The sequence below is a fragment of the Anarhichas minor genome, unplaced genomic scaffold (genome assembly GCF_050575085.1).
Source record: "Anarhichas minor isolate MPS153535 unplaced genomic scaffold, ASM5057508v1 ptg000086l, whole genome shotgun sequence".
Taxonomy (NCBI): Eukaryota; Metazoa; Chordata; class Actinopteri; order Perciformes; family Anarhichadidae; genus Anarhichas; species Anarhichas minor.
In genome coordinates this window covers 1,387,285-1,415,000 of record NW_027466532.1, presented here as the reverse complement: position 1 = coordinate 1,415,000, position 27,716 = coordinate 1,387,285, and the positions used below count along the sequence as shown (strand labels likewise).

The 27,716-nt window shown below is 44.5% G+C and overlaps 1 protein-coding gene across 7 annotated transcripts in view; it reads right to left on the bottom strand.

Moving 5' to 3' along the window:
- Positions 1-1,153: 1,153 nt before the first annotated feature.
- The window catches only part of vps13d (vacuolar protein sorting 13 homolog D), an 82,645-nt gene continuing 56,082 nt past the window's right edge, over positions 1,154-27,716 (bottom strand). For 6 of the 7 annotated variants that reach the window (XM_076081735.1, XM_076081733.1, XM_076081736.1 and 3 more), the window contains 28 exons: positions 26,974-27,109; positions 26,816-26,863; positions 25,546-25,696; positions 25,180-25,396; positions 24,864-25,111; positions 24,584-24,775; positions 24,343-24,469; positions 23,951-24,093; positions 23,302-23,432; positions 22,917-23,092; positions 22,386-22,509; positions 21,991-22,226; positions 21,798-21,900; positions 21,559-21,716; positions 21,319-21,427; positions 20,998-21,168; positions 19,746-19,850; positions 19,389-19,538; positions 17,786-17,935; positions 17,554-17,650; positions 17,307-17,455; positions 13,789-13,923; positions 10,211-10,378; positions 9,818-9,950; positions 4,283-4,478; positions 3,892-4,023; positions 3,551-3,791; positions 1,154-2,772 (listed from right to left, as the gene is read on the bottom strand). In XM_076081735.1, coding sequence (XP_075937850.1) covers positions 2,641-2,772; positions 3,551-3,791; positions 3,892-4,023; positions 4,283-4,478; positions 9,818-9,950; positions 10,211-10,378; positions 13,789-13,923; positions 17,307-17,455; positions 17,554-17,650; positions 17,786-17,935; positions 19,389-19,538; positions 19,746-19,850; positions 20,998-21,168; positions 21,319-21,427; positions 21,559-21,716; positions 21,798-21,900; positions 21,991-22,226; positions 22,386-22,509; positions 22,917-23,092; positions 23,302-23,432; positions 23,951-24,093; positions 24,343-24,469; positions 24,584-24,775; positions 24,864-25,111; positions 25,180-25,396; positions 25,546-25,696; positions 26,816-26,863; positions 26,974-27,109 — 4,258 coding nt within the window. In that variant the 3' untranslated portion in view covers positions 1,154-2,640. Of the gene's footprint in view, positions 2,773-3,550; positions 3,792-3,891; positions 4,024-4,282; positions 4,479-9,817; positions 9,951-10,210; positions 10,379-13,788; positions 13,924-17,306; positions 17,456-17,553; positions 17,651-17,785; positions 17,936-19,388; positions 19,539-19,745; positions 19,851-20,997; positions 21,169-21,318; positions 21,428-21,558; positions 21,717-21,797; positions 21,901-21,990; positions 22,227-22,385; positions 22,529-22,916; positions 23,093-23,301; positions 23,433-23,950; positions 24,094-24,342; positions 24,470-24,583; positions 24,776-24,863; positions 25,112-25,179; positions 25,397-25,545; positions 25,697-26,815; positions 26,864-26,973; positions 27,110-27,716 lie in introns of those variants that run through there. The other variant, XM_076081739.1, reaches the window with a different exon arrangement.

The window sequence follows — 27,716 nt, the reverse complement described above, 5'->3', positions numbered from 1 at the left end:
GCCGCAGCTCTTTGTCACAGACTCGGTTCTGACCTCCGCACTAAGGATAGCAGTCCCCGACCTCACTGCAGCCCTCAACACGAATCACCGTAGCATGGAATACACGGTAACTTCTACACACGTCAGCGATCATAAAGCTTACACCACGTTATAAAAAATGAACAGTACTGTAAGCACACTAACAAGATAAAGAAACACAATGACCTCTACTTCGTATCTGCCCAGAATCTCTGCCTATGTTGCAGTCCTTGCGACCGGGGGGGGGGGTCCTTCTGACCTTCAGTGGAACTCAGGCTTTGTGCGGCGATTCTCTCGGTAGCAGAGAATCTCTTGGTCTGGATAAGGGAATTTCGCGTCCTTATGGCTAGAACAAAGGGCGGCTTGGATGTAGAGTGAGAAATGCGCTTCTCTCCCTCTCTCTCTTTGAAGAAATTTTCTGCAGGAAAAATGGTTTGCGTCCAGGATGCGAACACACAAGTACAAAATGATAAACAGCTGGTATATTCATCCCGCGAATATAAAACTGTTCGAACTAGGTTTTGGTAAAAGGGAAGCAAGCGTTGTGCTCCCTGGCACCAACGCTGGGTGGATCGAAAAGTGGTGTTCAGGTAACCTCGGAGTTTTATAGGTTTGGGGGCATCCGGTTGTAAAACCGGAAGTGCCGCCTCGGCATCCCTGGTCTCGTCCAATGAGAGCAGTGGTGCGTTTGGGGGCAGAAATTGAACAGTGTAATGTGAGTTCCTTCAGGGGGGGTTGGTCTTCCTCAAACTTGAATCAGGATGAAACCTTTGCTTGCCAACGGGAAGGCCTGATTCTCTTTGTCTCAGACCAAATGTCGAAGGCACCTGGTCAGATTCCAATACTTCCCATGAACCTCGGTGGTGTTGTTGCAGAACTGTAACGGCCACCCTCCGATTCAAAACTGTTAGCTCCGTCAGCGCTGTTGCCATTGTTTGCACTGTTAGCATCTTTAGCTGTGAGCCACCGGCTGGCATTCGCCATGTTGAGAGGCAATCGTAATGCTCCCAATCTCCTATCTTGCACCTTTAAAGGTATCAAGTACAGATACCCAGCCCTACTCAGAAGTAATCATTGAGAGGGATTACATTTATATTGGCTTATACACAGTTTTTCAGGAAAATCCAGCATAGCATACATTTAAAAAAAATCATTTTATTTGATCAGATCTGAAAATGGTCACGTTTCTTTGCTCAACGCAAAAACAATAACTAAATGGTCTTTCTTTTGGTGCATTTGGTGTAAGAAAAAAAAAAAGACAATTAGATTACCAAAAACATACAACCTGTCTAATTTCACATAAAGTGCAGGTGATGTAGAAGCAAACATGTTAGCCCTATAAAACCATGTGGAACAGATTGTAATATCATATATATCCTGTGGAATAAAACTGAAAACATAAACTATCAAGTGGTGTCAATGTTTATCAATGCAACCTCCCGCTGACCTGTGTGTCTCCTGAGGTGTAGCGGGAGATGATCACACTGGCCCAGCAATAGTTACACCGTGATCGTGGAGTGATTGCAGCTTCATAGCTTAATTATTATTGGAAAATGAATGTGTCATTTATCAATAATGATTCTCCTTTGACACCGAACTTATAGTGTCAGAGAATGTACTCTCTGCAGAAAACGTTTTGTAGATGCATTTTGGATGAACGATCGCCGTCAGCACAATCTCTGGTGATTTTGAACTTGGGGATTTTTCATAGTGACAATCATCATGCCCCTCCCCCAACCAGGTGTGTGTATGCAATCATAGAATATTGTATAACTGTACATTCAAGTGTGGAAATAACAGGTCCCACCCAGTGAGTGCTGCAGTTGTGGTGCTTTATTTGAAGCAGTGTCCATGTGAACGATATTTTACAGGATCACATATCCACCACAGTCCACTACCTCTCTGACTGGCCTGTCCCCAACTCCACTCCCTCTAACACACAACTCAATCTCATCAGACACCAAACCAAAACCCAAAGACGAGTTAAAAGGAAGTGCACACTGACGTTTAGAGGAGAACTCTGGATAGAAAGAAGCGGGCTCATTAAAAAAGGGTTGTTAAATGAAAGTGGAGACACATCAGACCTGGAGGTGTGTCATTGTAAAAGGCTTCAGTGTGTGTGTGAGGCAGGGAGGCTGCAGGGCCCCTCCCTCCCTGTGTCAGTGCAATTCACCCCCCAACTAATAGTGTCTTATACACAAAATAGAGTTGCAAAGGCAGTTTGTTACATTTTACATTATCAGCTTTTGTTGTTATTCTTCATACTTCATAATTAATACAGTATGTACACTGGTTGATAGTATTGGTATGTAGCTCTATTTACATTTCTGTCTATTCACAAACACATAGAACACCCGGAGGATGTCTTCGGCAGTCGTATAAAGACAGAGGAACAGTGTTTTCTACATAAACACAGCCAAACTAACACTCCCTTGCATTTGTTTTTATGTTGAGTGCATGTATGTGCTTTGCCAAACATCAGGTCATGTGACTAAACCAAGTGCACAGGTGTCTGACTATTCCCTTTACTGCAGTTTGTTAAAACTCGGAGGCCTACAAAAATCAATAAAAGTCGTCGCCTTCTCAGGATTTAAGAGAAGTTCCTTCAGAAAAGTCATGTGATCAGGACTCGAGCAGCAAGCAGTCTTCGTTCTCACTGGCAGGCAGCATGAGCTGCTGCTCGTAGTACAGACTCTTAGCATAGTTGATTTCTTGAGAGATTTTGATGGCGAGGTTCTCACTCTTCACATGGACCTGTGGAGAGGATTGTTACACAGTGAGTAAGACTTGTTACTTCTGTAGGTTTGCTTAAAACAACCTGTACAGCTGCAAACACCTCATTGGCACGAGTCATCATTTATGTCTGTGTGCATGTCATCTCTCTCTGTTTGACATTCAATCCTATCTGTGTGACGGATATGCTTGAGCTTTGAGTTTCTGGAGTCTGTCTTCTTCCAGGTCTCCATGGTGGAGAAGAGGTCATGTGACTCAGGTCTGTCTAGCCACACCTGAAAGTTGCTTGCTTTTAGAATTATCTTCCTACCAAAGAGACAGTGTGTTGTTCTTATTATTATTCAGAGTAACAGTAGTTGTGTTTCCATTCAACTGATATATATGCACATAAAAAAAAAAAACCTGCGTGGAAATGGCAAAAAAAATCAGAAAGATCAGAAAGTAGTTTTTACGCTTGGCTGAAATAGAAAAGTTGGTGTATTGATAAAAGCAAAACATGGAAAAGAAACATATTAAATGGATAGATGACATACATGAAGCATGCAACTTCAGTTCCACTCTCTTGAAATTTGGTTAGAATTTGAGATACATTTGGATGAAACTTGGTTTCTAGAGACACATTCCTGTTGAATTGAATTTTTTAGTAGCAAAAAACTAAATGCCATTCAGCTTCATTGTAATGAGGTTGAGGCACAAATCAAAGCACAACTATATCCATGGAGAGATTTAATATGTGTGTGTGATTTGGTCGTACTATCCAGAGACCGTCAATGAAGGACTAGTCAGATGAGTGTCTCACCATGGGTTTCTGGTGGGAGGGGCCAGGCATGGCCACACCACTGCTAGTGCTCTCAGCCTTCTTGGTGAGCTGCACATATACCTTCCCATGATCCTTAGAGACCAGACAGTGGTAGAGGTCATCATACTTGACCTCCAGGAAGATGGCCTCGCGGTCCACATAGTCCCCCGGCCTCAGGAAGTAGACCACTTTGGAGGAGATGAGGACGCAGTAGCTGTCGATGGGCTCCACAGCGATGAAGCTGGAGGGAGACAGTGAAGAGTCAGTCTGATGGAACTGAAGGTAATCAGGGTATTAGACACGCACTGTGTGTAAGAATGTAGGGATCGAGTGAGACTCACAACTCAGAGTGGATGTTGTCAGTGAGGCGGAAGAGCTGCTCCTGACCGTCAGCCTGTGTGCTCGAGTGTCTCGGCAGCAGACCCTGAGGTCCTTTACAGCAGCGAGGCTTCCTGACCCGCTGCACACTGAGCCTGATCAACACAGCAACCACACCAACACTTTACCCGCCAATCACAACTTTACCCGTTTTCCTCACAAGATTTGCTTCAGTATTTTTAAGGCATATAAAATAGTCATTATTTTACTTTTCAACTCAGTTCAGTAACATTTACATTCATGCTGCAGCAAATTCATCTCTCAACGTTTGCTCCGTAGAGAGCTAAAAACCTCTTTGACTCCATAGAATACAGAAGGTGGAGTGACATAGTACAGGTGATAGACTCAACCCACCTGTGGTTACTGAGACTAGCCATGTCCCGGACCGTCTGTGCTGTCTCCGAGGCAAAGTCCAGAGCCCCAGCCACCGGTTTGGTCACGGTGCCAACCAGACCTTTACCCAGGCCAGAGAAGAAGCCGCTGACTCCGCCCTCCGTCTTCACGCCCTCCACAGTGGAAGTGATGATGCTCGTCATGCCTCCGATGATACCTGGGGGTGGGGGAGGAGAACAACTGCGATCACTGAGGGGTTAAGCCTGAAAGAACTGGGGCAGCTTTGGAGCATCTGATTAATGGGTAAGTGCTGACACAGCTTGGACACAATGGGATAAGAGCCTTTCATGTATGTTCCCATACGAACATACGAACTGCAATTTCAATTTGTACTGATTGCTAACAGGACTGGTCTTCTTTTATATTTATATTGTTATATATATCTGGGCTAAGGAGCAATAACTTAATTTCATATTGTACATTATAGAAGGCTCAAAAAACTTTTTCCCATGAATCACTGGGTCAGTCCAACCAATGGACAGATCCAATGAAACAATCACGGATGCACACGAACAATCAGATAGAGAAGTCATATGGTCAATTTTTTGAGGGTCTCGGATTGTCAACAGACATCAAGGTTAACACTCCGACGGCCTGCCCACGGGCTTTTGGAGTGTTAAGTGTACACTTGTGTTATGTACACAACTGCTATGTATAGGTAGGTACTGATGCGACATATCTTTGGAAAGCTAAGATTCTTGTGATTCGATTTATGCAAACCCTTTCAAGATAAAATCACAACAGCAGGTACAATCAACATCTGTCAGACCACCAACCAACAAACAATTACAAAATTGAGGCAACTCACCGATGAAGCTTCATAGAAATCTACCCATCGATAATATTCCAACAAAAGCGGTCTTGTTACATTAGCAAAGGTCCAGACGGTCCAATCCAGTAAAATATTTAGTCCAAAACACATTACTACGTCCATAAATACCCACGGACTGCTGTTGCATCATTAATGTATTTTGCAACGTAACTCCAGTTCGCATTTAAACATTGCCGGTCTCTGCGTCTCAAAATGGCGGCTGCACTCTGACCTTTAGATTGACACCTCACTTGACCCAATAGGAGCTTCCATGTCCTGTCCACAGCCTACAATATCCAACGAGAGTCTGCGTTAAAGGAAAGTGCATGCCCCTCTTCTTTCATGTAAAGACCGAGCCATTTGCAACCGATCGTTCCGATGACTGACGTTTCGTATAGCCAATGAAATTTCGAAAATAACGATATACAGCTTCAGTGGGTAGATTTAGAGCCACAACCCGGAAGTAACTGCATAACCGCGAGTCAGGTCCCTGCGTAAAATGCAAAGTGTGGTTTTTGAGAGTTTTGGAGACTTTAGGAAAGTGAACAATGGCGAAATAACTTAATAATTACTGTATATCGACATAAATAAGCTTTAGTTTGAATTATGAATACATATTTTTACACAGCCTAGGTATGGGACCATGGGTCTCCAAATGGCCTTTTTTGGAAAACGCCTAGACATGTGAAAAATATTCATTTTCTGTGGTATCGTTATCAAATTTGAACTTTGAGACCCTGAGGCCCGATGCCAGGTGCCCTCGACCCCAATGCCGGGTCACAGGCTTATGACACAGCAGCGCGCATGGGCCGTATTGGAACTCCCTCTCCCACCTCATGCTTGCCCTCTCAGCTTCTCTACAGCAGGTTACTTCTGACGCTTCCGCCACCAGCCTCAGTGATGCCTCACTGCAGGCGTTTGCACTCATGTCGAGGGAACTTGGACGTCTGATGTCCAACCCTGGTCCAGACTCGCTGCCAGGTTTGGCTGGCGCAGTCACCCCTATCTGAGACATGTAGGAGGACCCTCCGTACTATCCCAGTGGAACCTGGTGAGCTGTTTGGGTCAGATACTATACAGGCGCTTCAGCGGAGTGTTGAAGCTAGCCAGACCAGGCAGCAGTTCTCTGGTCTTCGCAGGAACATGCCCACTCCCCGCAGACCTAGGGATCCCACTTCGGCCCCTCGAAGCCGTTCTCAGGGTATACAACCCTACTTACGCCCCCCCCAGACAACCTCCGAACTTGGGGACTACCAGTCGCACCCCCAGAGCCTCAAGAGGCAGGGGGGCCAGGAGATGATGTCTCCGGGCCGGCCGGCGGTTATTTCTCCCAGCAGCACATCAGCTACTGGGCAGCGCATGCTTCGGACCCCTGGGTGGTGTCCACCCTAACCCAGGGGTACAAGCTTTAATTCCGACAGCAGCCCCCAGCCTCCAGCCAGGTCAAAATGACCAGCATCACAGATTCGGCGAAATCCCTAGCCCTGAACCAGGAGTTAGCCACGCTCCTGGTCCTGCTCCTGGGGGGTTTTACTCAACTTACTTTCTTGTAAAAAAGAAAGGCGACAGACTGTGCCCAGTCCTAGACCTGAGGGGACTCAACAAGTTCCTGAAGGTGTTACCATTTCATATGCTGAGCACAGCAGACGTCCTTCAGACTGTTTCCAGGGGAGAGTGGTTCACGTCTGTCGACCTGAAGGATGCCCATCTTCATGTTCCCATTGTGCCTCACCATAGGCAGTTTCTTCGCTTCGCCTTTCAAGGCGGTCATTCCAGTTCAGGTTGCTCCCATTCGGACTATCCCTCTCCCCACGGGTGTTCATGAAAACACTGCCGTACTTGGACGATTCGCTGATCACCATCCCGGCTTCAGGCGGCACAGGACACTGCTCGCCTTCTCTCTCACGTGGCCCGGTGGGGCCTCAGGGTGAACATGGAGAAGAGCTCCCAGGAGGTGGTCACAACAGATGCCTGCCTCTCAGGATGGGCTGCAGTGTGGCAGAACAGGACTGCTCGGGGGCAGTGGTCTGCTCAAGACCGCACGGAGCATGTCAATGTTCTAGAGCTACGGGCCGTGTACCTAGCGCTCAGACATTTCCTGCCATACTTGAGCGGAAAACAGCTTCTTTATGCCTTTCCACCGTTCCCTCTGATCTTGCCAACGCTTCTCAGAGTTCTTCAACAGGGCCACAGACTCTTGCTAGTGGCCCCCTCATGGCCAGCCAGGACTTGGTTCTCCCTACTGCACAGACTCTGCTGCAGGACACCCTGGCGCCTCCCCGACAGGAGGGACCTCCTGTCGCAACTAGGGGGTCGGATTTGGCATCCCGATCCCAGCCGCCTCCAACTATGGGTCTGGCCGCTGGAGGGCCCAACCGGCTGCTGACTGGCTGCATAGAACCAGTCAGAAGAACTGTCCTGAATGCCAGGGCACCATCTACAGTACGAAAACAGGTGGAGGCTGTTTTCTGACTGGTGTGCGGTTCAGAACAAGGACTCAGTGCAGTGCCCCGTGCCTGTTGTACTTGAGTTTCTGCAGTCCCTCCTAGAGAAGGGCCGGTCTCCCTCTACCCTGAGGGTATACGTGGCCGCTATTTTGTGGCACCATGCTAAGGTCGACAATGACACAGTAGGGAGCCACAGACTGGTGTCCCTCTTCCTAAGAGGGGCTCTGCGATTGCGCCCCCCGAACACCCTGAAAGCCCCTGCATGGGACCTACATTTGGTATTGGACACACTATGCTTGCCTCCTTTTGAACCCCTGGCACAGGCGGAGCCAAGATGGCTAGCGACCAAAAGGTTTTTTCTCCGCCAAAGAAGGTCTTTGCCCTTTCAAAACAGCGCCTGTTCCACTGGATAGTGGAGGCCATTGCCTATGCATACAAGGCGAGTGACCATGCTCTACCATCCGGAGTGAAGGGCCACTCTACCAGGAGTGTCTCCACGTCATGGGCAGCCCTGAGAGGTGTGCCTGTGGAGGATATATGTGCTGCGGCCTCATGGGCATCACCGAGCACATTCACCAGACACTATAGAGTGAACGTTGCCACCCCTCACCCACTGGGGAGGGTTCTTTGGCCAAGTTCCTCTGCCGAAGCTATACGAGGTAGTTACTGTAATTCCTCGTGACTCTGTTGATATAAGTCATTCAGTGTTAAGCACTGCCTCTGGCGGTCAGTAAGGATGAAATAGAACGAAAGTTAGGAATGTAACTACGGTTCTATGAATTCTGGATGACCGCCAGAGTTCTTGGTCACTCAGAATCCCGTGAACTCGCGAGAAGATTCCGTAGGACTGATCTCAGGATGACACCGGAACTTATAGATGACGGGGGTCATCCGAGGTCACAGGTGACTTTGTTGATATAAATACTCGACCTGCGCATGCGCGAGACAGAAGATATCCAGTGTTAAGCACTGCCTTTGGCTGTCATCCAGGATTCATAGAACCGTAGTTACATTCCTAACTTTCGATATAAACCATGGCTATGGAAGCCCTGAGAGGCAAGTGAGAAAAGAATGTATTCTAGTGATCCATTTTCTACAGTAAATCTGATCCATGACCTAAGAATCATGTTTTTAGGTGTTTGTAGTTGTAGTCATTTGGGCCACAAGAAGCAAAAGTGCACCAACTTTTAAGGTACATACATGTTGTGGAAAAAAGAAACTTGTCAGTAAATTATCCTGCCAAATCTTCATTTTTTTAATCTGGTAAAATATGTTTTTCCCACTTTCTGACAGATTTTTTTTTTTTTTTTTTCAGGAAGTTAGAGAGATTATCCTGATAAAACCGATTTTCCCACCTGTTCTTAAGTCATAAACACAGCAGAGAAAACGATTGGCGATGAAAACGATCAGACTTAGAAATCATCAGAAGATCACCAGAAGGAATCACCCTTCCATAAATGTCTTATCTTGTGTCAACACAGGATCTAATGACTTTTATCAATCAGCTACTGGAGATCGTGAAAAGAAACTCTGTACACCTTGATCAAATATTTCTCTCAAGTACAACAACCGCAACAATGCAATACAGTCTTTTTTCCAGATTTTATGAGCTTCAGTTTCTGTTCAGTTTCACAAACTGAAACTGTAAAAGCTAGTTCTACTGATCACCAAAACTGTGATCACAGAGCCTGACCAATGTCTGCACAGCTTGTTCAGCCATAAACACTGAGCAACAGAGTGAGCTGTCATGTCTCCCTTACCTGGTTATTTCTAAAACTATCCACCACCTTATTAAAATCCAGTGCTGTGACCAGATCCTGAGACACTAGCGGTTATTTCTGCACTCTCAGCAAACAGGGAGGTTTCCTTCTAGTGATACTGAACATTTTCCACACATTACAGTTTATGGCTGTAAAGCATGTTTTTTCTACTCGCCATGTCCATATGCATCTCATAAACTTCTCTACATCTCTTTTTTCATCAGTCTGCTGGGCAGCACAGGTACAGTATTTCATCCTGGCAGCCTTCTTTCTGTGTGCTGCTCCTCACCTTTCATAATGCAAATAAATTGTGTGCCGAAAAAATATTTAGTCCGATTTTTCAAACGTCCCCCAAAATGAGATTTTTAGGTTTTTGGGGGTCCTAAGTGTTCATTCAGACACCTACTAAATGATTCTTTGGCCCACTAGCTGTACTGTAACGGTTGAAACCGAACACAGAAATAGAGCCAGGTTGTACCATGAGCCAGTCCGTGGATCCCTGCTACCAGGTGCTCTCCGCTGGTGGCTCCGTGGTATCTGATGTACTCTCGCTCGCTCTGGTGCCGGTTGTCCATGGTCTTCCCCAGGCCGTCTGATAGAGTCCCTGCAAACTGACACACAGAGAACAAGAAGATGTTCACACTACACGGTGTCTTCCACTTTTACAAGTCTCACATGCTTTACAGGTATATGCTCATGTGTATAATATAATACAACAACGCTACATTCAAGTAATATATTCAAAAAAAAAGAGAAAAGGATGTTGTAAAATATATATAGCACAGTAAATACAGAACAAATATAGAACAGAACAAAAGTATTCACACAGAAAAGCAGACTGTCATCTCGACTCAGCTATGCAGAGGAGTACCTTGGCAGCAGAGTTGGACACACCGTGGGTCACATTGCGTATTAGACCACCCACATTGCCGTACTTGATTAACTCAGACATGCCCTCAGTGACGTCGTTGACGAGGCCCATTGGGTTCCCCAGGAAGTCCACAGAGCCTAGGATCTGAGCTGCCTGGCTGATCAGCTCCTACAGACAGGAAACAGTCATGACCTAACAGGAGCCACACAGTGATCTGTCCATGTAGCAGCTAATAGGTGATGGAAATTATCTTTACTTTGCTGAAGTATAATGAGAGGTATGTAGACTTTTAATATGCACCCATCATTCCATATATTCCTACACGAGCCTGTGATTAGATGTACTGTATATGTTCGACTGATTGTAGCAAGAACAAATCTCTCTTATTGATTTTCTCACGAACAAACTTCGGACTCATTGTGGGTCAGACAGGTTCACTAAATATGAGTGAGCTAAATTAGTGCAGATCTGGAAGTGTGTGGACATGTGTACATGTGGACAAAGTATGAACAAGACCTATAGATATACACAGACCCAGACGATTGCATGTAAAGAAGTTTAAAATAAAAGATATGAGGACATAAATCTAGAATGTGCACAAGATAACAGAGAAAAAAAAGAGCAATAATGCCAATAGTGATAATTTGAGTAAATTTGATGACAAAAAAAGAATATCAAAGAAGAAAAAATGCATTTATTTATAAAAGCTAAACAGTGTATGAGTGTAGAGGTAGATACTGTTACTGTGTGGCCATTACTAGGGGTGTAACAATACGCGCATTCGTATTGAACCGTTTGGTATGAGGCTTACCGTTCGGTACACATTACAAACCGAACAATACGTTTGAATAATACTACTGCATTTGGAAAATGCAGAAGCTTAAATTGTGGGAAATATAATGTTCTCAACATGGCAAACCACCCAACGTAACAAACAACGTGCTGTCTGACACTCTACCACGTAAGAGACAACGTACTGTCTGACACTCTACCACGTAACAGACAACATACTGTCTGACACTCTACCACGTAACAGACAACATACTGTCTGACACTCTACCACGTAACAGACAACATACTGTCTGACACTCTACCACGTAACAGACAACATACTATCTGACACTCCACCACGTAACAGACAACGTGCTGTCTGACACTTTACCACGTAACAAACAACATATTATCCGACACTCCCACCACGTAACAGACAACATACTGTCTGACACTCCCACCACGTAACAGACAACATAGTGTCTGACACTCTACCACGTAACAGACAACATACTATCTGACACTCCCACCACGTAACAGACAACGTGCTGTCTGACACTCCCACCACGTAACAGACAACGTGCTGTCTGACACTCCCACCACGTAACAGACAACGTGCTGTCTGACACTCCCACCACGTAACAGACAACGTGCTCTCCGACACTCCCACCACGTAACAGACAACGTGCTCTCCGACACTCCCACCACGTAACAGACAACGTGCTCTCCGACACTCCCACCACGTAACAGACAACGTGCTGTCTGACACTCCCACCACGTAACAGACAACGTGCTGTCTGACACTCCCACCACGTAACAGACAACGTGCTGTCTGACACTCCCACCACGTAACAGACAACGTGCTGTCTGACACTCCCACCACGTAACAGACAACGTGCTGTCTGACACTACCACGTAACAGACAACATACTATCGGACACTCCCACCACGTAACAGACAACATACTGTCTGACACTCTACCACGTAACAGACAATGTGCTGTCTGACACTCTACCACGTAAAAGACAATGTGCTGTCTGACACTCTACCACGTAACAGACAACATACTATCTGACACTCCCACCACGTAACAGACAACATACTGTCTGACACTCCCACCACGTAACAGACAACATACTGTCTGACACTCTACCACGTAACAGACAACATACTGTCTGACACTCTACCACGTAACAGACAACATACTGTCTGACACTCCCACCACGTAACAGACAACGTGATGTCTGACACTCTACCACGGAAGAAAAACATTCTACTCTGGTGAGGCACATGTGTTCTGGGAGGCACGCTACGCTAAACTAGCTTAGCAGGAAAACCGACAGCAGTACACACGCTACAAACTCTCTCCGCAGCGTTTAGGTAGCTGTTCCCTACTGACTCAAACAGGGCCACCGCAATCGCCACGGCGATTGTTATATTTATAGCAGTGGATATGAGACCCTACTCTGGAGTGGAAAACCAGGCTGTACGAACATGCTTAATGCTATTGAGCCCCGTGACACTACTCATTCACGAGCCCATTTCTCCAGACCATAATTCTTGCTTTGTTAAAGAAAACAAAAGCCCAAACAGAGAATCAAATGTCCGAAGCTCCCGCTGTTCCTCTGACAACAGACAGCCGGATGTCACGGACTACACAAATCTACCTGACTGTAACGACACATTACCTCACTACTGAATGGAGATGAAGAGCCATGTTCTTCAGACGTGCCTCCTTGAGAGTGTCACTAGCGAGGATTTGGCATTTCTGCTTTTTTGCCGTATTGAAAACATACCAAACCGTAGCACCACTGTATCGTATTGAACCGAACCAAGAATTTTGTGAACCGTTACACCCCTAGCCATTACTCAGGAATAGTGAAGAGGAAGGACTGTCCACATTCAGTAGGTAAAGAGATGTTCGAGGAGGATCCTTTCAATATTCTTCTGACACGTTCAAGCACAGTGGAAGATGTCTTTAATCCATAAAAATGGGTCATGAGCACAGGTGATTTCAGCACTATAAAGGCCTGTGTCCACATGGTGTCTTTTTCTGGCAAACAAGTACCCGCAGGGCTCTGGGAGCTCTTCATCCCAGCGTTTCATTGAAACAACAATATCTTGACAACTTATCACCATTCTTACCTCCGTTGTATGATAGACTTTGCTTTTTATTATTTTTTTGGGCTACTATCTTTTTGGTTGACTTTGTTTTTTCACCATGAGCACCAACAGGAGGATGCTTGCTTCATACTTTGTATAGGTGAGCTTGTCATCGCACAACCGTAAGAGCAACGTACACTAAAAGCAACACTCACCAGCAACATTTACTGTCTGCCCGGCCGATCTACTCCCACAAATGGGCGTTTCGGTCTTTGTCATGATAGAGTCTGTCTGAGATATAAAGTTCAGGATAGACAGACACGGCCAAAACAAGCTTCTCCTCCATTTTTGACAGTATCGTCACCAGCACTTTTTGAAAAGTTCAGAGATTTTAAAGTTGAAGGGCTTAGAGTGGCCACATAAAAAATGAAGAGCGCTCAGAAAAAGGACAGTAAGTGTAACAGTTTTTCTGTTGGCTGCCGCATACATTCTCTCCTCATTGTGAACAATTGGTAAAAAAGACGTTGATACTCAGAAAAAACCGCTATGTCGAAACAAATGCTACAACACCGAAAAAAATGATTTGGAATGACTTGTGTAGAAGGAAGGATGCCAAACAGCTGCGGTGAATGTGCTTCGAGTCTTTAGAATCTCTGATAATGTAGAGAACTTTTCAGACGAGACTAACTTCCAAACCCTCTTACCTCTCTGAAGTGCTTGAGTATGTCGTTGATGATGATCTCCTGGGTTTCGTAGGGGTGCACTCTGGTGAATGGGTACATGTTGATGACTGCATCCTCAAAGCGAACCAGAGGAAAGCCCAGGGTGCCTTTCAGGGCCTACAGTGATAAGAAAACATCCATATGAGAAAACATTGGAAGGCAAGGCAGCTTTTTGTTTTTTTGAATGTAGAAATCATCAATTATGATGTGTGACAATATGACAAAATAGAGAACATTTGGCAGCACACAGAAATACATATACCAAAACAGGCAGGACTCCATTCCTACTAGGCTGACACATTTGGAAGTAACAGAGCAACATTATGCGGTGACAGGCGGTAACAGGAAGTAACAGAGCAACATCATGCGGTGACAGGAAGTAACAGAGCAACATCATGCGGTGACAGGAAGTAACAGAGCAACATCATGCGGTGACAGGAAGTAACAGAGCAAAATTATGCGGCGACAGGAAGTAACAGAGCAACATCATGCGGCAACAGGAAGTAACAGAGCAACATCATGCGGCGACAGGAAGTAACAGAGCAACATCATGCGGTGACAGGAAAAAAGAGTGACATCATGCGGTGACAGGAAGTAACAGAGCAACATCATGCAGTGACAGGAAGTAACAGAGCAACATCATGCGGTGACAGGAAGTAACAGAGCAACATCATGCGGTGACAGGAAGTAACAGAGCAACATCATGCGGTGACAGGAAGTAACAGAGCAACATCATGCGGTAACAGGAAGTAACAGAGCAACATCATGCGGTGACAGGAAGTAACAGAGCAACATCATGCGGTGACAGGAAGTAACAGAGCAACATCATGCGTTGACAGGAAGTAACAGAGCAACATCATGCATTGACAGGAAGTAACAGAGCAACATCATGCGGTGACAGGAAGTAACAGAGCAACATCATGCGGTGACAGGAAGTAACAGAGCAACATCATGCGGTGACAGGAAGTAACAGAGCAACATCATGCGGTGACAGGAAGTAACAGAGCAACATTATGCGGTGACAGGAAGTAACAGAGCAACATCATGCGGTGACAGGAAGTAACAGAGCAACATTATGTGGTAACAGGAAGAAACAGAGTGACATCTTGCGGTGACAGGAAAAAAGAGTGACATCATGTGGTAACAGGAAGTAACAGAGTGACATCTTGCGGTGACAGGAAGAAACAGGCCCAATCCCAATGTCCCCCCTAAAGCCTCAAACCCTGAACCCTCAAGGACTTACTGACGTCACCTTGTAAGTGGGTGAGTGTGAGAGACTGTGAGGGCTTGAAATGGTGTAAATAGGAATGGGACAGCACTTTGGTGCAGCATGTCACGTTACCATGAAAATGACAGAAAATATGATGTACAACTGTGGGTATTTATTTTATACTTTGTACTCCCTGATTTGAACGTCTTCAGGCTCTTTCCTCACAAGATGAGAGGTAACTTCATAAAATCTATTTACTCGTTTTTGTCAAAACGGCTTCAATGACAAAATCAAATATTTGATGAATAAATAAAGAAATATCTTCTGATTTTATGTTTATTTTTTGTTCCATCTTTAACCCTTAATGTTTCTGTGTAAATTTATTATGACAGGCTGAGCACACGTGATCCGTCCTCTTTGTTTACCTTTTTTTTTTACGTCTCCATGCGTCCACTGGTTACCCTGTGTTTAACGTCACATTGCTATGATTTGTGGGTAATTCCCTTAGGCTAAGTCAGCATACCATGCTGACTTACGGAAAGGGTTCATAAAGGGCTCAAAATGTCTGCGAGAGAGCCTCAAACACTTGATGATGTGACAGTGGGACATCTCTAAACCCTCACGGACTTCGCGGGAGCGCGCCTCAAAGTCCGTGAGTCCGTAAGGGGGGACATTGGGATTGGGCCACAGAGTGATATCATGTGGCAACAGGAAGTATCAGTGACATCATGCGGCACAAGAAGTAACAGAGTGACATCATGTGGTGACAGGAATCCATCGCATGACATTTCTGTGTGCATAGATGCACAAAAATGACAAGACTAAAATCTATTTTTACCAGAACCTCTTACTAGCGTATTTTGTCTTCTGCCGTTTCAATACTTTGATTCTTATTAGAATCCTTTAAAAAGTATCGAAACGTTTTCCCCTCTGTGACATTGCGAGTGCCTGCAAATGGTCAGAGTTGAATATCGTGTGGAAAATGTCTCAAATTACTTTTTCAGAAATCTATTACAACAGGTTAAGTGATGCTATGCATTTGTCAGCCCAAGTTTCAATGTTCCATTATTGTAAATTCCAAATTATATTTAAAATATATGTCTGTAATAATGTTGTTCTTATGTGCCTTTTATGTACAGTATGTATTTCTCAGCAAAACTGAGCATCTGCAACCACATCTTAATGATTACTTTAACACATTGATTTATATTACCGGAAGGAATACTTCTGCACTCATAATTGACTTTACTGCGTCCTATTACAGGGCGACTGTGGCCAAGTGGAGAGCAGGGTCATCCTTTAATCAGAGGATCGGCGGTTCAATCCCCGGCTCCGCTAGTCGCATGTCGATGTGTCCTTGAGCAAGACACTTATCCCCAAAATTGCTCCCGTAGCTGTGCCTACGGTGTATGAATGTGATAGAATCTGATGGGCAGGTGGCACCTAGCCCCTGCATCAGTGGGTGAATGATGACAAGTAGTGTGAAAGCGCTTTGAGTGATCGGAAAGACTAGAAAAGCGCTATACAAGTACAGTCCATGTACCATTTACCATGGTGGAAGGAGAGTGGTTTTAGGTGGAGTTGCATGCTGGAACTCAATCACATTTTTGACAAACAATGACGGATATTTTCATTTCTGTTTGTGTAAAGATTAAATGAAATGGTAAATGGGCTGTACTTGTATAGAGATATTCTAGTCTTCTGACCACTCAAAGCTCTTTAACACTACATGTCATCATTCACCCATTCATACTCTGATGACAGGTGCCACCTGCTTATCAGAACTATTTAACATGCACAGCCTACGGTAGCAAGTGTCTTGGCCAAGGACATAGACTAGCGGAGCCGGAGATTGATCCGCCGATCCTCTGATTGGTAATGGTAAATGATTGAAGTCAGTCGCCCCCACTGCAACATGTTGATCAGTGAGCTTTAGAGGTGTTGGTAGGTGTATATTGGACAGAGCCAGGCTAGCTTGTCCCCCTCTGCATCCAGTCTTTATGCTATACGAGGCTAACCACTTCCTGACTCCAACTCTGAACATCTGACTCTCAGAAAAAGCAATTTCCCAAAATGTTGAACAATAAACTATTCTTTTAGATTAATACTAGCCCCTCAACTTGTTCTGTCTAACAATATGATGTTGCCTGTGCAGTCTGCAGTCAGGTGATGGAGTCAATAGAAGGCAACATGCTGCTCACAAGGAAAGGTGACGTTACTCTGCATCAGCTAGGTGCAGATTTATGAAGCGCGGCAGGACAAAGACTGATGTTGTGTCATGTTTGGTTACCTTGAGATCAGGAGGCAGCTTGTGAGAGGTGAAGACACTCAGTTTGACCTGAGGAAGGCTGATCTTCAGGTTCTCAAAGTAGTACCGTTTAGGAGGTCCTGCGTCCTCGCTGGGCCTCTCATAAATGTTTTCATCCAACTTCTCCAGCTCTGCATTCATTACAGTTTGTTATATATGGAAGTGAAAACCACCTTCTTACTCACAGCATCACACAAATATTAACAATGACATTCAACTGATGACCCACCAGCTTCTGTCTGTCCGTAGCCAAAGAAGCTGAGCAGCTTGAGCAGCAGTTTCTCCTCGATGATGACCGTGAAGCGCCGGGCCGTCACCATGAGGTGCTGTGAACACATCATGGTTACATCATAAATCGGTTGATTTCAGTACCTAATAGTCTCTGGCTCACTAGAAATGTCAAGAAACCAGGAATTATCTGGTGAAGATCTGAAAATTGTGATTCAGCGTGTGACGCTCACCTTGAAGAGATCAGTGAGCATGAGGCTGCTAGGAACCTTGACCGAGTTGACCTGCAGGGCCGGGCCGCTGTCGCTGACGCCACTGTCACTGGAGCTGGGAGTCACACACAGCATCACAGGCTGGGTGGTACCCAGCAGCTGGTTGTCCACCTGATGACCAAAACATGAATGACCAAGTATTCACACAAAGCTCTTCACTAAAACACTGGATGGATGAGTTACTGTGTAAATAAAGATGTGATAGTTATCGAGAATGGAGCTCTAATTAAACACCTTTTTGATCATGGTTTTTGCATTTCTGAATATTGTTTTGAAGCAGTGGATAGGAGGAGAAATCTAACAAATGATAGATTAATCACTGTTTTTTATGGATTGTAGACTATTGGTTTATGAACTGGATCAAATAGACAGAGTTTGTCACACAATGCATATAGATTGTGTCTTGTTTGTATCTGTGTATTGTGTATTGTGCCTAGGAGCCTGTGTTTGTGTATTTGTTGTTTTTCCATTGTGGGAAATCTCCTAGAGCGTTAATAGTGGGAGGTTTATGTTTTTGTTTGGTTTTTGTGCTGTTAGATGATGGTTGGTCAAAATGCCGGAATATTTGGTTTGTTGTTGTCTGAATAATTCCATACGGGATAGGTCATCTAAATGACTGGGGATGAAAATTAATTCACAGGAAGCTTCTGCATCATACCAGCACAGTGGATATGGACTGCAGTAATGTAGCATCAGTGTCAATAACACTGTGTGTCATTTACAAAGTTTGATTGATTTGATCTGAATGATGAGTAGGATAGAAAAGGACATCGGTCAGCATTGTAAAGCAGCTGCTTTCACAAGTGATCAACACCAACTGTGTCCTGCTGATGAACTGAGAGGGTCTTTCTGACACTGTTCTTCAGTGGTCTGAGTCCTCGCCGCATAATCCAAAGTTCATTGTCAGGCAAACATGGCATACTGTATGGGGTCCCACAAAGACAATCATTACTTATCATTTCACTGTCCTCTAATGACATGAACTACAACTGCAGGCTGCCTTTCACCCTCTAAGACAGAGCTATTGGCGGAAATGGAATATAATGTAATTAAGTATATTTTCTTTAGTGTATAATCACCTGCATATAACAATTGTTGTGTTCCGCATTTTTTTTCATTACTAATTATCCCTAATTTGAACATCTTCATACAGGCTCCCCTCTGGTTTAACCATGTATTAAACATTGTATTACCATCCACGTCTGGTCCCCATCACAGCAAAGTCAAGCAGGATTTAATCGAAGTCTAAATCTAAAATCTAAATCTTAAGAAGCTGGTGGGGTAGCATGATAGTCACCATGGAGAATGGAGATAGTGACGTGCTTTAGAGATGTGCTCCAGGAAATTGTGATCGGGACGGAAAACCTTTACAGTATTTCAATTGAGGTTCCGTTCTTCATTCCTTTTAAGAGCTATACATACAGTCAATTTAAGACAATTTTAGATTTTTTAGGCCTGAATTTCAAAGTAAAGGACCCGCTGAAACCCTGTATCATGTGAAGCACCTTGAACTGCTTTGGAATGAAATTATTACTGAATGTTCCCACAGCTGTGGGGAGCTCACCTGGATGTTCTGAATGCTGAGCTCTAACACCTCGTTGGCAGCAGTGCGAGTGAAGTGGACATCTATACCAGACAGCGTAGTGAACACAAGCTCCTCAGGAACCTTGTTGACCAGAGACACACCCACCCCTTCCTCCAGATTCACCAACACCTGTGGATGAAGACAGAGCAGATGTCAGAGGAACCTTCTCTCATAGAGACAGTGAAGATTACTGTGGGACTGCTTCAGTACCTGGTACGGGGTACAGGTGTATTGTTAAACACGTGATTGAAAATATACTGAATGAATGCGTCATGTAATTTGCCAGACATGAATGTCAGTGACAAGCTACGGTGCATGTAAAATAGTTGCTGGTACCTCCAGCTCCTGCTCAGGCTCTCTCTTCTTTACATCCTCTTTGCATCTTTCCTGCTCAGTGGAGGATGAGCTCCGGATCATTCTCCTCTGGTTGAAGTCACTGATCTACAAACACACACACAAGGCTGTGAGGTTCAGCATCACCATTAATAAAAAGCAGATAGTATCAGATGTTATCAAAGCACCAAATCTGACTTACAGCGTATGAAAACAAGCAGAGAAGAACTAAAGATAGAAAGTGCATTCAAACTTTGTAATATATAGAAGTATGTGTAAGCAATATGTACACATCTGCAGTAGTACTACTATAGTACCTGATGCTGGTAAATCCCAATATTTACTGAAATATTCAAAACCACAAATCATCAAACATGACATTTCCGTAAGTTCATTATATTGTGTATTACTAAACTAAAGTTGTCAAGTAACTTGAGACTTAAGTAACTTAGACTTGTATCTACAGAGGTGTTATTGTGTGTTGGTGGTGTTGCCATCATCTGTTATGAATGTTAATTGTTTCTAGGTTGCTTATGCACGTAAACAAGGGCTGGGCCATAATTCTATCGGATAATTTGTCATCTTTCAATGGTATCATATCATGATGAAATCATATAAGGAGATATTGTGATTCACAATGTCAGCTCAATTGAAACAAGCACATACTAACTCACATTACTCAGAAAATCTGATTATTTTGCACTAAGTTTTAATTAAACGAGAAAATACTTTTTTATTTGTTAAGTATTTAATTCACACATAGAGTTAACAAAACCATGTGGTTATTTCATATATATTAATTCATGGCATTACCATGAAATATACTTTATCATGATATACATTGTTATTGAGAGATGACATGATCCATATCGTGAAGAAGATTTTAAACCTAAACTTGATCATCTTTGAATCCTAGTTCAGAAAGTGGGTTTTAAAACACATCGTTTCATCACAGGGATAAAAAAGGTGCAAACATGGGAATACTGTAGAGCAGTGTGGGGGGTCTCTTTCATGTGTGATTAGTCAACTTTAGCTGCTTTTTATGTGTTCTGTTACATCAAATGCTTCACAAAGTACATCACATGGACCTGCAACTTTCCTTTCACTCAAGACGTCAGGTTCTAATAGATTTTGGTCAAATTCAACTAACTCATTGATTCACCAAAAGAATACACCTGCTGCTCAGTGTCAATGCTACTACTGTTGAAAGATTATTAATCCATTCATACAGCGTTTTACTGGCTTGTGTTTTCACCTGCAGGACACGTGTGGGTCCATCTGGCAGCACCTGGACCGACAGCACGCCAGAACCAGGTCTCATCTTCTGGTTAATGAACTGCTGCTCGGGGCCGGGCTCCTGCAGCCCCGAGTCTGGTCCCAGCACCACCTCTGCTCCATCATACAGACCTGCCGTCCCGCCCTTCACCTGACGAGTACAAGTCGTACATAATGAAACAAAACTGAAGAACATACAATATGTGAGTATCAACAGTACCAACATTCAGGACTCTGGAGTCCACAGCAGTGCATAGAGGAGAGGAGCTCCTGTCAACATACATGAGCTTGGTGTACTCACCTGCACTACCAGCCGGGGCAGGCCACAGGTCAGCATGCCTGAGCTGAAATACCACGTCTGGGTGGTGCTGCGGCGTGAGTCCGGCCTCCTCAGCATCAACGGCTCAAAACTGGGAGAGACAGAGACACCTCTTACATTGAAATTGTCCATGATAGATGTCCACAACTGACTGTAAATGAGTCCTGAGAGAAGCATGTGTGTGTTGAGCTTAGACTCACCACAGCTGCACAAAGTACCAACCTGTTGTCACTGACAGCTGCTAGCCCGGCGATATCCAGCACTAGGGAGGAGTCCAGTGGGCGTGGCTGTGCCGACTTGCTCTGCGGTGGAGACGAGCCTTCATGACACAGCATGCCGCTCCCAGTCATCCTCCACAGCTGGGAGCGCTTCCCCGGCTCCTGCACAATAATCAAAGGACAAGTTACACATCCATCAATGGGCTTAGTCTCAATGCTTTCTCCATCACCTAAAAACTGTACCTTCTTTTTCAGGATGACCCGTTGAGTCTTGGTGTCCACATCCAGAACCAATTCAGCACAGCTCACCAGACGCTTCTTCCCAACAGGTCTCTTCTCAACATTCCTGCATCAAGAAAAAAATGCTGCTGTTGTATAGAAAACGTGATAACATATTATGATGTCATTATGAGTTAGTCATGTTGTTGGTTCATACGGTGAGAAGGTGTGTGTGGCTGCGATGTAGATGAAGTTCTCGTAGTAGAGCTTGTTGTATTCTCTGAAGAAGTTCATGTCAGACGTGACCTCTGAGGATCCGGCTCCCTTCACAGTCAGTGTGAGGTAGGGGGGCAGCGTGGGCTCATCACAGGCATAGTCCAGCACTGAGCCTGCCTTCACCTCAGTGTGCAGCCGGATGTCAGCCACACCATGCTGCCAGAACTGGATGGGCACCTGAAGGAATTTAGACAATGGAATCTATTCACTGTATTTAGTAATTTATCTCTGATAGTGTGCACTGGTATGCCCATAATGATTCATTCATGGAGAGAGAGGTGGGAGTGGAAGTCCAGGAAGTGATTCAAGTAAGTAGAAACAGCTCATGCTGTTCACCTCAGAGATGTTGTCCATGCGGAAGGGTGGAGGCAACTGGTCAGCATCAGAGAAGGAGATCTGGTAGGTTGCTCCCTTCAGGGTGATCTCTGTCCGCAGAAAGAAACAGTTCCCCAGTGTGTCCCTGTTTAAACCAAGATCCACTTAAAACATGTCAAATACTTCAGTGAAAACATGACCTCATTTGGTGGAATTTGTTTTAGGTACAGCATAGAAAAAAAAATGTCTAGTACGCAGTGTCAGCATCGCAACATACAGGCAGAAATCAGATATTACACAATAAATAATAATCACAATATTCCTCGTGGACAATGAAGAGTGACATGTGGCCAGGTTAACTATAAACATGTATGCCCAGATGGACATGTTGGGAAGTTCAAGGTATCAGACGGCATTTAGCTTTGAAATGAGGGTTACACTTCTACCTTCAACCTCCATTTTCAACATCATAACGTCATAATAAAATAACTTTACTTCATTACGAACATAGTAAAGCCACTGAAAGGAAATGTATGTATATATGTAGCTCACCTCATGTTGACGTGAAAGGACTTGGGCTTGTTGACCTCGAAGCCTCCAGACCAGGTGCAGTTTGGGGTGTCCATGAGGCGCACACACAGCAGCTGGTCGTAGTCGTTGCGGGGCCAGTGGAAGACGACGCTGGAGCCCGGCAGGGTGGAGATGTAACCCTCAGGGTTTGCCGTACCCTAGAACAAATGTATTCACTAATGATTAACAACTTCTGTCGAGAGAGAGAGTTAGAGAGTGTGTGAGTGTGTGAGAGTGTGCGTGAGTGAGTGTGAGTGTGTGACCCAATCTGAACTGAGGATGCTGCTGTTACTGTCTACGGTCTACGTCTCAACCACTGAGCTACCAGAACTCACAGTGAACGTTTCATTTCAAGTTCAGTTCTCACCTTTCCTCTTGCAAACTCTCTCTGAGCGAAGGCCAGTTTGTGTGTAGAGCGGTTGTCCAGCAGGTAGCGCGGGGCAAAGGTCACTATGTGAGTGTCCCTGTAGCGTCCTTTTCCTTTCCGCACGCTGATGCCTGTGTCCATCAGACAGGGATCAAACAATGCCTGACAAACATTTTACTGATAATGTATTAACAGAGACATTTTAGCTTGAATATCAACAGTTGGAGAATAAAAGTCAAGATATATTTGCTACATGCATCAGAGTGCCAGAAAAAGCTGGAGCAGTGTGACAGAGAGGGAGTGCTGCTTTATGCCAGAAGATGATCTGTGTGCCAATAGCTGTCTGTGCAGGAAAAAGATGTAGATTCAGTACAATTTATAATATGATCTATATTGGCCAAAGAGAAGCTGCAGTGATGCACCAGACCTTCCATTCAACTGGAGTCCTGATGAAAGGCCATGAATACATTCAAATAGATTACTGCAGTTCAGTATTTCATTCCTCTTCTTATATGCCTTTGCAAAATGAGACACTATGCACCCAATGATCAGGATCAGGGCCCATCCTGGGTATCGGATTATTATTCAAATCAGGCACTAGTTTGGTTAGTGCTTTCCATTTGTACTGTTTGTGAGTGTACCAACTTGCCTATGTTGTATATGAGGCCAGGTCTGTTCCCGTGCTGGATAACCTTCACCGCCCTGACTCCACTCCCTCCGTCCAGGGAGAAGCCCTGGCACCAGCCTGGAACTCCGTCTGGGTGAATCCCTTTCCCGATCCGCATAGTACACCTGGGATCAAGACAGGCGGGGAAAAGATGGAATGTAAGGCGTGGAAGATGGGACTCAGGAGGTAGAGCGGTATCCTGTGCACATGTCAAAGTGACAGACACTAAACCACAGGCAGGCCGTTGCCATCGGTGTGTGCATCATTTACGATAAAAACACCAGAAGGACGTCTGTTGGGTAGAACATTGCTCACTAGCTAAGACATTATGGATGCTCGGGAACAGAGTAGTTTGGTGTCTCTAATTCACTTACATAGCAGGCTGCTCCTTGTCAGTGTAACAGAATAGTAACGGACTAAGGCTTCGGGCCAACTCGTGCTCCTCAAACTGGCCTGCAGCATCGGCTTTTCCATTGTCCTGACGGAAGATTAACGGCAGACCTGCGGGAGAAAAGTGGCTTTAGGGAACGATAACAGTTCTTAAAGCAAAGACTGGTTTGGGATTTTTTCTGTAAAATGTACAACTGAAGTTTATAACAGCAACGAGAACATTACCAGTCTTGTTTATCAGCCAGTAGGGGGCAGAAATCAGGATCTTAAGGGCCCCCTGTGCTCGCAGGATGATGCGGATGGTGAGGCAGAGCAGCTGTTTGTTGGTGTCATACAGCCTCATGCGTACCACATAGTTCTGAGTGCCAGGTGGAATCAGCAGCTCTTTGCACACAGGGAAGCTCTCCAGCAGGACTCCTTGAGGATACACACCATGAACACCGGGAGTGAGAACAGGGAAAATGTCTAAACACTAGCCAGTGAAAGACTTTCGGCAAGTCCTGACCTAGCTCCATGTTCTGCGAAGTGTCTGCAGCGTGAAGCACGGCCTCTTTTCCCGGCTTCAGGGCCCCTTTGATGGACGTTCCTTTGATGAAGTAGTTGAGGTCACAGGGCAGCAGGTTGGCCAGAACCATGGTGGGCAGCAGGTAGATGGTGTGGCCTGGCTGTCGATAGATCTGCTTGGCACTGCCAGAAACCGTCTTGGCAGGCTGCTGATCCGGGTAGTTCTCCTTTTTGATGACCACACAAAACCTGCGAGAGACAGAGAGATGAGGGGAACGGTCCCAGACCAAGAACTAAGTCCGGCTGACTGTATTTACCTGAAGTTGCTCTTGAGGCTGTCGTCAAAGTCTGCTGACTGACACTCCCTCTTGCTGCTGCTGATGTCTCCGGGCCGCTCCACACTGGTCCAGTGGATGGGAACCTTACAGAAGAACAAGCCCAGGCCTTTGGGCCGAGACTGCAGCCTCCAGGACGTCAGGTGGAGTGGGACCGCCAAGGCCTGGCCAGGAAGGATCGGAGGCAACACCACTGGTTCTGTCAACACAGAGACAGTTAGCTTCATTAGAATGACACAAGTAATACGATAATAAAAATGAAACAAAGAAACCCGTCTCTACATGTACTTGACTTTTGAATAAGTATTGGTGCTTAGTCAATGGACCTAAAGTGGACCAGTGTCTTACTGTCAGGAGCAGAGGGGCTATCCAGTCTGACCTCCATAGGAACATCCAGCCGGTTCTTCACCATGAGAGCGGAGCGGACAGTGATGACCTTCCTGGCACTGCCCTCCATCGTGATGGAGAAGACCACTCTAACTGGAGGCAGGGCCGAGAACTGAGGGCTCCAAGGGATTAGGCATGGGATGATATAAAAATTTCACGTCATGATTATCCTGGCCAAAACAATTGCGATTCACGAAATAACCCCTATAATGATCAAAATATGATTTAAACTCTTGAAATGGCAGTGAAACATTCTGGAATCACTTTACCTTCATTTTTTAAGAAACAAATGTTTTTATTGCATTACAGTTAAGACACATTTTTTCTTACTGAAAAATAATCAAACAATCCTTAACAAGATAATCATAAATCATAAGGTCCACCTGCATAAATAAAGGATAAATAAATATACAAACATTATGAGTCCGTTCTTTCTTACACGATAATCCCAGTATTTTAAAAATCAGGCTCTATATTTCACCACTCATGTGATGACATTCACGATCATCCCAATAATAGGAATTCAACACAATCAACTTATTGTCAGCGTCTTTTTTGACTGAAATTCGTGATAAAATCCTATATCGTCTCATCCCTACAAGGCATTCAGGTTTAAACTCATACTGAGCATTTCTGCTGTTTCAAGGGCATTCACCAAGGCTTTTATTTGAATAATAATTATTATCATCATAATTAAAAACAGACCCTTTTTTCTAATGTCACAGTTTTATTAGCATGTGCCATCATACAGTATTTCAGTTAGAGGGCTGCCTGTTTTCTGATCTGCTCCTGTTCCTTCATGTTCACCTGAAGTCTTGATACTTTCAGTATGACGTACATTAACTCCATCAGTACTTCAGAGTCATGTCATACTCACCACTCTGCTGGTTGACTCTCATGACTGTTAGGGTTAGGGTTAGGGTTAACCCTAACCCGAATTACTGCTGTGTAAATGTACCGTACATTATGTGTGCTAAGTTCATGCTAAACTATTATAAAATAATTAGTTCCATCTTCACTCATACTATACCGGGCCTTTATTAGTTCATGCTAGACACTATTTGAAACCGGTCTTTTACTTGAAAATCTTTATACTTTTATGTTCTTTATTTTTGCTTCATTAGCCAAGTTGTTCTTTATCTTGTTTCCTGGTGTATAATGAGTGTTACAGCTGCTACTGTGGCAGCATATGCTTACTTAGACTGCTCACTGATTTAGAAACAAGACTCACATAAACATGCGGGTGGATGATGTTGGTTCTGCTAATAGGACTGCCAACCTGTGGAAGCGTAAAGGAGAAAAACAAAGGTTTCACATCAAACTCTGGGCCAATTCGTCAGAAACATCATCAACATGAATGTTGCTCTGGAGGTTTGGACTTGTGCTCACAGTATTGGACGAGTTGTTTCTGTCCGGAGCTGCGTAACGGAAGAAAACGCCCACTTTGTCCACAGACACCGGCTTCACTTGCTCCCATCCACACACCCGCACCAGCAGCTGGTGCAGCTTCAGCTCATGAGTGTGTCTGCAGAGGAGCAGGGATACATAATCATTATCTACTGAATGCACAATTCACCATCACTCAATCATTATACTAGACTGTGTTTCACAAGCCAAAGCACTGCACAGTCATTTAACAACAATGAGTGAACATTTACTGACGACCACATCACTGGTGTTTACATTGAACATGTACATGAACACCAGATTATTGCAGTGGTTCTTTGGCCTTCTTGTGTCTATATGCAGTTCAAGTGTCATCACTCCAACAGGTAACATCAACATAAATATATACAGTAGTGGATTTCAGCTTCACAGGAACATACATATGTATATATTATTAATAACCTGGGGTTCATTTTAGCTATCAGTCCTATTGGCTTTGATAATAATTGTGTTTATTAGCTTTACTGTAGAATCAATGCTAACAGCAAGAGTTGCCATGTCCTACTTATACCATTAAGTTGTCCCTGCAATCAAGCTGATGTAGAACATTTTAAAGTATAACAGAGAAGGAGAAACACAGAGAAGTAAGAGACTAATGTGACAGGACCTGATAAGAATACCCTCCTATCTATTCATAACGACCATTCCAGTTTCAGACAGATGCTCACCACAATTACTGCAGAGTT